At 39.2% G+C, this 12,432-nt stretch overlaps 1 protein-coding gene across 2 annotated transcripts in view; it reads left to right on the forward strand.

Annotated features, from left to right (window-relative positions):
• trip4 (thyroid hormone receptor interactor 4) overlaps positions 1–12,432 on the forward strand; it is a 195,208-nt gene that overhangs the window by 15,664 nt on the left and 167,112 nt on the right. Inside the window, exons 11-12 of one of the 2 annotated variants that reach the window (XM_062069164.1) lie at positions 2,664–2,755; positions 3,328–3,612. In XM_062069164.1, the coding sequence (XP_061925148.1) occupies positions 2,664–2,755; positions 3,328–3,435 (200 nt within the window). In that variant the 3' untranslated portion in view covers positions 3,436–3,612. Of the gene's footprint in view, positions 1–2,663; positions 2,756–3,327; positions 3,613–12,432 lie in introns of those variants that run through there. The other variant, XM_062069157.1, reaches the window with a different exon arrangement.

A 12,432-nucleotide genomic window follows, 5' to 3' on the forward strand; every position in this document is an offset into this window, starting at 1 on the left:
AGTTAAGGCGTGATTGATTGAAATTACTCAAAGTATCCACTAGAGCTGGGCGATATAGACCAAAACTGACACAGCTGTATTTTTAGTTCAAATGGCGGTATATGGTAAATACCGGTACCATTAAAAATGTGCAAACTGCTTAAGGTCTTTTACGGCTAGATAACCAATGTTGAGAGATTATTTTTTGGTATGTAGAAACGTAATGTGTTCGTGTTTTTTATTCTTATGAAGGATCATCAAAAGATACGGTATGGCCCTAAATATATGCCGCTTTTTAAAATATACTGGTCTTATACCGCCCAGCCCTAGTATCCACTCGGATTTGTGCGTATCGTATCATATCAGTATTGACCAATACTCAAGGCTCCAGTACGATATCGTATCGGAAGTGGAAAAAGTTGTTTTAGGACACCCCTAGTTGAAAGCTTATGGTTTTAATTATTTTTTTCTTCCTCACAATGTACAATACATCACAAAAGTGAGTAGAGTGGAGCCATGCTATTTGTCGGGGTTACATGCCAGAGAGCATGTTCACCACTGTGTTACATAGCCTTTCCTTTTAACAACACTCAGTAAACGTTTGGGAACTGAGGAGACACATTTTTTAAGCTTCTCAGGTGGAATTCTTTCCCATTCTTGCTTGATGTACAGCTTTAATTGTTCCACAGTCAGGGGTCTCCATTGTGGTGTTTTAGGCTTCATAATGCGCCACACATTTTCAATGGTAGACAGGTGTGGACTACAGGCAGGCCATATGTGGGCTCTGTACCGAGGATGTCGTTGTGGCTTCTACAGCCCTTTGAGACACTTGTGATTTAGGGCTATATACATAAACATTGATTGATTGATTGATATAGTACACGCACTCTTTTACTGTGAAGCCACGTTGATGTAACACGTGGCTTGGCATTGTCTTGCTGAAATAAGCAGGGGCGTCCATGGCAACGTTGCTTGGATGGCAACATATGTTGCTCCAAAACCTGTATGTACCGTTCAGCATTAATGGCGCCTTCACAGATGTGTAAGTTACCCATGTCTTGGGCACTAATACACCCCCATACCATCACAGATGCTGGCTTTTCAACTTTGCGCCTATAACAATCCGGATGGTTCTTTTCCTCTTTGGTCCGGAGGACACGACGTCCACAGTTTCCAAAAACAATTTGAAATGTGGACTCGTCAGACCACATAACACTTTTCCACTTTGTATCAGTCCATCTTAGATGAGCTCAGGCCCAGCGAAGCCGACAGCGTTTCTGGGTGTTGTTGATAAACGGTTTTTGCCTTGCATAGGAGAGTTTTAACTTGCACTTACAGATGTAGCGACCAACTGTAGTTACTGACAGTGGGTTTCTGAAGTGTTCCTGAGCCCATGTGGTGATATCCTTTACACACTGATGTCGCTTGTTGATGCAGTACAGCCTGAGGGATCGAAGGTCACGGGCTTAGCTGCTTACGTGCAATGATTTCTCCAGATTCTAAAGTTAATGATTATTTGCAAAAAAAAAATGTTTATCAGTTTGAACATCAAATATGTTGTCTTTGTAGCATATTCAACTGAATATGGGTTGAAAATGATTTGTAGATCATTGTATTCTGTTTATATTTACATCTAACTCAATTTCCCAACTCATATGGAAACGGGCTTTGTACTTGTTTCACACTACTTAAAAATGTATACTGAACTTTGATGTCATTTTTTTCGATATACGATATTTGAGTTGAAAGTTTCCACAATTTTAGTCACTGCTTGCTTGTCATTAAAAAGGGAAGGTGGGTCCCACTGACAATCTTGTTGAAAAACCACTGCTACAAACCCTATAATATAGCATAGGATCGGCTTTTATGTATCCCATAATGAGGACATTATGTGGTTGCTGTGCAGATTCAAAAAGCCCACAAACAAGTTTCAAAAGTAGCGCAAAAATCACAAAAGTGCCACCCCTTGTTGCGAAGTCCTCAAGGAGTTTAAAACAAGAGGGAAACATTAAATAACACAAAGAAGGATATGAAAGAATACAGAGCAGCTGCAAACAGCTGCCACTTTTTACATACAGCAACAAAAGTAAACTAAAAATGAGTAATACAAAATGAACACATTTTAAATTAAATTTTACACATTAAGCTACAATTGCAGCCATATTGTAAACAGAATTGTACTTAAGAATGGTGGAGTTACAGAACATCGCATCTTGTCAAAGTATCCTTTTGCTGCAATATGTTGAGTGAATTCATAGCTACAGTCCTCTTTTTCCCCCTTCTGATAACACCATCAAAATACTTTAAGTTACTATTGGAAAAACGAATTATTTAGGAAAAAACAAAACAATTAAATTTGATCCTTTCCTTGGTAAAGAAGAAAAAACTTACATTAAAAAATGCCTTCATAAATGTAAATACAGATAATTAAACATGGTTCAAACTAGTGGTAGCATCCATCAGGAAGCCAGTTTAAATATTGATAGATAATATCTAAACTACCCTCCATCGTTGGATTTTGTCAGGCCAAGAGCAGATTGCACATGTCTAAAGTATTTTATACAAAAACAGTAAGTGCAAAGAGTGGCGTGACTTGTTCAACGTTAACATTTTACTTGGCTCAGATTGCTAGATGATGTGTGCTCTTATTCATGTTGGCGATGTTTCCTTTCTCCGCTGTGCAGAGCCCAGATTTCCCTCTGACTACCCCACTGGCTGCCTGTTGGGCTGTGTCAATGTCACTGATTGCCTTCCTCAGGAACAGTTCAAAGAGCAGGTTAGTGAAACATTCTTTTTTCTAAGCGTATTTTTGCCTCAACCCCTGTTTTTCTTGGACTCGCCGATGGCGCTGAGATGCAATCTAGCTTTGCTCATTCATAGAAAAAAATGATGTCATTGTATGTTTTGAAACAGCAAACTTAACCTTTGCTTCCAGCTCTTATGTGGTGCAATCATGAGAGACTTCAGTGGTATCTATTTTTATTTGTATTTTAATTTTCAAAAAAAGTTCCAGGAAGTCACCCTTAAATATTCACATTCTTTGGTTTGAGAGAATACTTATGGAGTACACTGATCTCCAAAGCTATTAGTCAATATAGACTTAGACTTCCTTTATTGTCATTCAAATTTGAACTTTACAGTACAGATAAGAACAACATTTTGCTGCATTAGCTCATTGTAGTGCAGGATAAAAGAGCAATAAGGTGCAGAGTGTTTGCATTTACAAAAGATGGTGCAGATATAAATAAATATTGCATCATTTGCCTATATTTTAACTTTTTATTACCAAACCATTAAAATAGCTGTTTATGTCTCTTGCAGTCATTCCATGTCTTTTTCTACCAACAGAGGTCAGGCTGCACTTCTTCAACAGTAACTCCCTGTCAGTGTACAATACTTGCCACCAGAGGCAGTACACTTCACATAATTAAATGTGGATTGAAGGGTACCAGTTAACAAAATGGTGGTGTATTCCAGGCATGGCCAAAAGTGACTTGTGTGCTAAATAATGACGGGGGGAAAATGCTGTCCTTTTCTGAGTCCTCCTCAGAGTGTGAATAAGTGCAACAGATCTGATACATATGTTGTGGCAGCCCTCATGCTTCCTCACATGATTTCCTCCATGAGCGCTCAAAGTAAAATCCACTCTGAGACAAACTTTAATGAGGACTCTCTTTCATCTCCAAGTCATCTCATGCATACAAGATCAGTGGCTCATTTGTTGCTCAGCTGCAACACCACTGCTCGCTCTGAGTGCAGCAGGCTCTAATTTTATGTTAATACTAAAAGCAACCGCTAACACTATTTGATATGCTATCAAGTACATACATTTTACTAATTTAAGATGTCACACAAAATAACTAGGGGTGTCCTGACCGGATATTGGTCCGTTATAGACTTAGACAAACTTTAATGACCCACAAGGGAAATTGTTCAACACAGTAGCTCAGTTACAATGATGGAAAATGTAAGGATGGAAAGGACAATGCAGGTATAAATAGACTAATATAGCGATAAAAAAATCTAACATATATACGAATATATACATAATATGTGTACAGAATAATATATACACAGATATATTATATTATGTCTATAAATGTAAATTATAATGTAAATGTAAATTATGTCTATATCTGTAAAGCACAAGTGTTGGATTATAATGGCTTGCGTGCAAAATCTCAAATATAAGTGCTCCCATACAAGCAGTTCTGCAATGTGTTTATTTGTGCAAATCTGTACATCTAGTCATCTAAATCTTGTATTTGAACTAAGCCATTTACATGGTAGGCTTTAGGTTATAGCAGCTAGCAGCTACATGGCAGCTTAGCTCAAAATTTAACATTATTGCACTCTAAAACACATTCGTAAATATAAACAAGTATCAAATAATTATGATAGCATATTACTTTCACATACAAAGTTTTGAAGGCAGAAGCGTATTATGCGTCATGAGCTTATTGATTTACTGTAGTCACGAGGTGCTGCCACAAAACAATTACCACTCCACTTCAACTTAAAAGACTACACAGTACTGCACAGTATACCGAGTCAAATTTCTTGTGTGTTAAGCTTACTTGGCCAAAAAAAATTATTCTGATTGAGTCACTCCCAGATGGTTAATAAAAAAAAGGTAAGTGTTTTTCATACCTATCATTGTTCTCTGTTTGAGTAATTTCACGTGATCAAGCCTTTTCTTACATTCCACACTAAAAAATAATAAAAGTATGTATTTTTGTACTGATATTTTCAGGCTCCATTGTCAGTATTGTATCGGAACTGTGTCTGGACATCCCAAATAATGACACACATAATTAGTGGGCATGTATAATATCGATCAAAAAACACAATTTCCTACCCTCAGACATGAGAGGATATATATGATGGATTTTCATCTTTTCTGACTTATAAATGTTGGATGCTCTTGTTGAACAATGCCAACGCGTCCAATCATAAAGTTCATGCATTTTGCCGTTGCATCATGCAGTTTGGATGCCTCTGTTTGTGGGGTTCTGCAGTCTGGCTACGTTGTGACGAGGTGGACATACTTATTTGAACATTAGGTAAAGATTCTCATGTAATCGTGGCATGAGCATAATAACATTGATGTCCAGCATGTAGTGACATAAATGCAGGTTCTTTTAATGCACTCTCAGTATCGATCTGTGTACTAAGTGTTGTGACCGGGTGAATCTCCCTGTATATAACGTTTATGAATTTTATATTTGACCATGTCTAAAAAAAATAAAAATATTGGGGACAACTTCAAGATATATATTTAAACTGTACATTTTCAAAATATTAAATATGATCCTTTTAGAGAGGGTCAGGCGTGGTTTCATTTGCCATCTGGGAAAGCCTCTAAAAAACGTCTTGCAGACAGACTTAAAAAACGGGTTATTAAAGTGACTGTTGAGCAAGATTCACACAAGTTTACACCAACGCATATGCGATACAAGGAAGTGTTTTAAATGTAGATTAAAATCATTACAGTTCCATTTAAGTCCTCACACACTTGACACTGGTGTGAGAAAAACTGTCCCAGGCATTTCGAGTGTGCTAGTATAGGTCTACCTTGGTCAGTTTTTAGAAGTGGGCTGATTTGTAGGGGGAAAAATGTCAGCGCTCTTACATAGTGAGCATTCTGACTACTGGGAAGCTGTATATTTTAGGGCTTTTCCCTTTTGTACTCTGGCCTCATTCTCTCCACCACTCATTCCACCCAGGGCTGTAAAATCATGTTTGCAGGCTGTGTGACTGCCCTTTCATCCCGTGAAAGACTGTGTGGAAATGTGTGTGTGTGTGTGCGTGTGTGTGCGTGTGTGTGTGTGTGTGTGTGTGTGTGTGTGTGTGTGTGTGTGTGTGTGTGTGTGTGTGTGTGTGTGTGTGTGTGTGTGTGTCCACTTGTACAGAAGAGCCATAAATAATACCCCTCACCCCACACAAGGCCTCTCAGAAAAAAAGGCAGCGCAGATGTAGAAAAAGCAGAGGAACAACAGCACCAAAAGTGTAACGATGTCGCTGAACAGTTGGCTTGTTTCTCCATTTGCCATTTTGAAAAATGGGGGGGGGGGGGCAACAGAGACTGTTAGATGCTTAACGTGGCACTTAAAGCCTGCTCACATTCATGTCAGTTGACATGTGAGTATAATGTTAATGCATAGTAGCACATAGCCTGGTTCCTTGGCTGGTGGGGGGAAGGGGGTGAAGTGGAGGATTTACAGGCCTTTTCTGGCAGCTGGAGGTTAAAAGGGGATGGTGAAGCCATTATTCTTTAGGCTCTTTTAAAGTTGCTCTTAATGCTTATGTGACATTTAGAGAAAGCTGAATGTGCAAAGATGAGCTTACCATGAAGTAACATTATATTTAAAAAAATACATAAAATTCTGTAAAAAAACAAACAAACATATTTTTCGGAGTATAACTCGCACCTGAGTATAAGTCGCACCTACCGAAAATGCATAATAAAGAAGGGAAAAAACATTTATAAGTCGCACTGGAGTATAAGTCGCATTTTTGGAGGACATTTATTTGATAAAACCCAACACCAAGAATAGACATTTGAAAGGCAATTTAAAATAAATAAAGAATAGTGAACAACAGGCTGAATAAGTGTACGTTATATGACGCATAAATAACCAACTGAGAACGTGCCTGGTATGTTAACATAACATATTATGGTAAGAGTCATTCAAATAACTATAACATATAGAACATGCTATACTTTTACCAAACAATCTGTCACTCCTAATCGCTAAATCCCATGAAATCTTATACGTCTAGTCTCTTACGTGAATGAGCTAAATAATATTGTTTGATATTTTACGGTAATGTGTTAATAATTTCACACATAAGTCGCTCCTGAGTATAAGTCGCACCCCCGAAAAAAACTGCGACTTATAGTCCGAAAAATACGGTACTTAAAAGCTACATTCATTCTCCATTTGGGGCACTGTTATAGCGCCAAAATGTAAATATTCTGCTGACAGACAGTGTGGGGGGAAAAAACACCCCAGGCACACTAGGATCTCCATCTGCTACACTTGGACCAATTCTTTCCCTCGTTAGAAACTGACTGGTGTATTGATCTGTTCTCCCGGTAATCCCGCTGCCCGCCCAGAACCCCCCACCCCCCCCACCCCCCCCTATGACTGATAATTGGCCAGCCATTATGATTCGTGCTCAGTCTCTCCACCCCTATCTCCCAGTGCTCTCTGAGCAATAATGTGGATATGTACATCTGACCTGCCAAGGGCTCAGGAAGATGTGATAGGGGGAGGGAGTTGTTTTGTTTTGGTATTTCACAAGTTGAAATGATTCGAGTAATGACAGGCATAAATTAGTCGTGTTTAGCCAGTGCCTTGCAAAAAGAGCATTACATGAGCATGGCAGTTGCTATTGAAAGGATTTAATGAGCTGTATCTTTTTACAGTGTTTGTCTACACACAGAGTAGTAGTGTTGGTCGTCATAGTGATTCACAGCACTCATAATCCCATACAGCGCCTTAATCGCACTGTCTACTGGCTCCTGTGGTGAAAAAATTGATCGGATCAATCCACACTCCTTATAAAGATCTGCTTTCTTTTCACGTTCCACGGGCCATATCACCAGATGGCGAGCTACATGTCTCCGTGAATACAAGTCAAAGAGGTCTAATCTCTTGGACAAGCATGCCAAGAGCAAAGCCAGTGACTGTTAAATTCGGCATTGATTATATTGAATGTCTAACAGGGCAAAAGGCCAAAGTGGCCTTTGTATGTGTGATCTCGACATAAAGTATATCCCTATCAAATCACTACAAATTCCCTTTAGTGGCAATGTTGACACTTCTGTGGACATTTTCACAGCAAAAAAGGTTTTATTGTTCCGTGACAATACAGTCTGTGGTGCCAAATACTTCACAGATAACAATGTTTTATTAACCTCGGGTGTCTGGAGGGCTGGCGTGTAGCAGGTTTTTCATATCAGATAGACACATATCTAAGACATAGCTTTACTGGCTGCTGTTTGCCAAATGGTCAAGACCAGTGTGTTACATTTCTCCCTTATCTTACCTCACGTCAAGGTCCACACATAGACCAGCATAATAAAAAATAGAAGTGGCCGATTTATTGTTAGATATTTTGACATGTCACTGTAAAAGAAAGTGTCAAATTACCACCAAAGCCACTTCTTTTGGTTGTATATCTATCTCTATTATAGTTTTATGAATTGAAATGAAAATTCCTCAAGGTGAGGGAGCTTCTCTTGTATTTATTTTAGGTCAGAATAATTGGATTAATTATCTTTAAAATGAATCGCTCTTTTTTTCCCGCTTGAGTATCCATCCATCCATTTTATACCGCTTGTCCCTCTTGGGGCCGCGGGGGTGCTGGAGCCTATCCCAGCTGCATTCGGGCGGAAGGCAGGGTACACCTTGGACAAGTCGCCACCTCATCGCAGGGCTAACACAGACAGATTGACAACATTCACACTCACATTCACACACTAGGGCCAATTTAGTGTTGCCAATCAACCTATCCCCAGGTGCATGTCTTTGGAGTATATATAACAACATGTTCCTGGGTTCGATCCTGCGCTCGGGATCTTTCTGTGTGGAGTTTGCATGTTCTGCCCGTGACTGCGTGGGTTCCCTCCGGGTACTCCGGCTTCCTCCCACCTCCAAAGACATGCACCTGTGGATAGGTTGATTGGCAACACTAAATTGGCCCTAGTGTGTGAATATGAGTGTGAATGTAGTCTGTCTATCTGTGTTGGCCCTGTGATGAGGAAGCCACTTGTCCAGGGTGTACCCCGCCTTCCGCCTGAATGCAGCTGAGATAGGCTCCAGCACCCCCGCGACGAAAATGGATGGATGGATAACAACATGTTTGTAGTACAACTAATGAGTGTTAGCATTAACATGCCTATTTATAATACATAATACACTTAATAAGCAGTAAGCACAACAATATAATTAGCAGTGCTACAATAGTATTATGAGTTCACAAATGCTGAGGAAAATTGTACTACTCCGGTTTTTGTAAGCTCCACGTTTTATGTGATACCGTTTTGGGTGAAAGTTTTTGCCAAAAGTACGGTTTAACGTAACAAACTAGTTTGTTTCCGCATATCATTTAGTAGAATTGAATAAAAAAAATAAAAAAATCCAACACATTGGTGACTGTCCCTTCGAAGAATGGAGAACAGTTCAAGTTGGAATACTATATAATGATTATGGCCTGGGAATCTTTTATTATGTGTGTATGGTTTAGTTGTTCATAGAACGCACTCAAAATGATTGAAAAAAAACTGTCTTCTTTCTCAGGCCAGAGCAGGATCTATCAAGCACTGTGCTCCCTGTGCTGTCAGTCCACTGATCACTTGATGAGGCGTGTAAGAGTGTAAAGTTAATAGTCTTTCAGTTGCTGGGCTTTTTTTATATTGAGTATGACTGCAAAACAGTCATACATTAAGGCCATGTCCACACTAAGTTCTTTAACCCCTTAAACGAATAATTATTTAGCCTAAGCCCCGTTTCAGCCACACTAAACCATTGTTTAAGGTGCCCCTCTTCGGACAAATTTTTACACGGGTAAGTCAGCCGGGTATGTCTTGAATCTCCGCCTCTTAGCTTTGTATGGACTCATTGATCATTTACAAAGTGAGTTCGGAGAGGAAGTGACACCAGAAAGACCGCGCCCCACACAGGAAGTGACATCAGAAAGAATGCGCCACAGCCAGCTTCATAACAAAGATGGAGGCGGATCATCCAGACATACCCGTGTTTCTCCTTCTTCTACATATACAGGCACTTTTGGAAATCACAAATCAATACCTTAAGAGAAGGCAACGGGCGATTGCAGCTATTTCGGACACTACACATCTCAGACGCCAGGAGAACTTTCGAACAGTCAGCTATTATTCTTCTTACTGGAAAACTTGGTCCCTTCCTCCCGTGGATGTGATGGTGATAGGCAGTGTGTGACTACAAATATTGCTTTATGGATGTGACTGTGAAATGGCCAGGCATTGTGCATGATGCCCGCATCTTCGCTAACTCCGCCATTAGCGCGCAGCTGAAAGATGGAACCACCCCCTAGTTTCCCAAACAGTTTATCGCATTGTCTACTTTCTCATGTCGATTAAAGATTTGATTCATGTATGAAGGCTGAGGTGTGATTCACTACAATAGGGCCCCACAGCACACTGGATTCCAGTTCATTGAAATACCCCAACACTGGATAATGTTCAAATGAGATACATTTTCATTTAAAAACTTGCACACAAAACACAGCAAACAAATGTAAAATGCACAGCAAACTATTTACAATATAGCTATTTTAAATAACTTCACAGTGAAGTAAAGTCATCGACTGGAGCAGATGGACGTTTTTTTTTCTTTTCGCGCATGCATACTAGGTCGCGTTGCACCGGCGGACGGAGGGGGGCGGAGGTCTTAAACGGTGGCATTGTTGTGTGTGGACACCGATAAGGTTAGGTGTGATTTACCCTGGATAACTTTATCCGGCTTTGTGTAAACGGGGTCTAAGGTAAAGGTGATGTTAAATGTCCTTTCACCCATTTAATTTGTAATTTTACATTGTTTTCTGCATGCAATACTATAATTATTCTTTATAAAATGTGTTTTGTGTTAATATTTTTGTGTGTCTGGAACCAAATGATCGGATTTGCATGATTTGTTATGGAAAAAATTTATCTGCTTTTCATACAATGCGGATCTGTAGGATTTGAACCTGTAGTAGATCATTGTGTATATGTCAACCCTCTGTATCATCATTGATCCAGTGTTCTGAAAATTACTTTTAAAAAGTCATGAATTATAGTTACTCATTAATTTACCAAAAAAGTAATTGAATTACAAACGGAATTACTCTTTAATAAATGTAATTAATTACCTATAGGGAAGTAATTAATACGCTTAAAAAAAATAAAAAATACAATTTAAATATCTGGCATACGCAGTTGTGACGTTTCATGGGAGCAGTGTGTGTGTGGTTTTAAAAGGTGGGGCATGTTGCCTGATGTGTGATGTCATCGAGGGTATCAACGGAGCTCTGTTTGTTAGCTTTAGCAGTTAGCAGTGGCATTTTTCACCAGATTGTGTTACCTGTGGTTAATAAATAGATTGAATGTGCTTTGATGGTACCGGTGTGTAGTTTGAATGGCAAGTTTGTCACTTAAATCATTGATTTGTTGTTCATGATTATTCCCAATGTGAACTTGTGCGTATGTTGTTGTCTGCTGTTTCACAGTGTGATGGTGCCTCTTCCTATTTAATATCAAGTTCCTTTTAGTGTGGTGCTGCTTGTTGCTTTCACTGGTAAAAAGATATTTCCTGCATGAAACTTGCTGCACTTATAACGCTGTCTTATTGACATAAAACCACACCAAAAGTAGCGTGCCACGTTACATGAAGCAATTGCTAACGGCGTTGTAACGGACATAAAAGTAATTAATTACATTACACGTTACTAGTAAAAATAACGTTACTAACACCATTATTACAAACACTGGAGCCATATAACTAAAACCATAGGCTTATATAGGTCTGGGCGATATATCGAATATACTCGATATATCGCGGGTTTGTCTCTGCGATATAGAAAATGACTATATCGTGAGTATACGTTCTCACGCAGTTGGTTTTAGCTGCGGGCATTACACTACAGGCTTTTTTCCACTCTTTCTTGTATCTCCTTCTCCCTGAGACATAAAACAAGGGCACCTTTTTACATACGTCACATACTGTCGCGCGTGCAACGTCATACGCTCTCGCGGAGCAGAGGTAGCAGCATGGGTAAAGTTAGCGGTAGCAAGTGGTACAAGCGGAGTGGTAATACGAGAGAGAGAAGGTGCGAATCTGGTAACAAATGGAGGAAGAATTAATTCACAAGAAAAACAGCACGGGGTCCATCGTCTGGGCGGTGGTTTGGCTTCAAGCGGGAAGATGTTGAACAGACAACCGTAATATGTCAAGAATGCGGCAAAAGCGTTGCTACAAAAAGTAGCAGCACTACTAATTTGAGATAACGTCCGCAGTAACCTACCACATAGCGAAGGACATACACTATTTGATTTCCTATTATGCAGCTAATTTTTATTTTACAGCTTTTGAAATATCTTGTGTGACATAATGCACAAAAGTGCATTTTATTTGTTTTAAACTATTGTAGTGCCGTTCTGTACAAAAAGTGCACTTTAATGTTGTTTTGATATGTCATCTTACTGACATCATGCACAAAAGTGCACTAATAGCTTGTTTTAAAATGTCTCTGACAATCTTGCACTTTCTGTTTTGAAATTGCATGCATGTTTGTGCCACTGCTTAATAACTGTTTAATAAATACAGTTTTGGTAAATTTACTTAGTTGTGATTTCCCTCTCTGCATGGAAGTTTAAAATGAGCATATATTAATGCAGTATGTGACAAGAATGTTTTAATGTAGACA

Source organism: Entelurus aequoreus, linkage group LG02, assembly GCF_033978785.1.
Source record: "Entelurus aequoreus isolate RoL-2023_Sb linkage group LG02, RoL_Eaeq_v1.1, whole genome shotgun sequence".
NCBI classification, from domain to species: Eukaryota; Metazoa; Chordata; class Actinopteri; order Syngnathiformes; family Syngnathidae; genus Entelurus; species Entelurus aequoreus.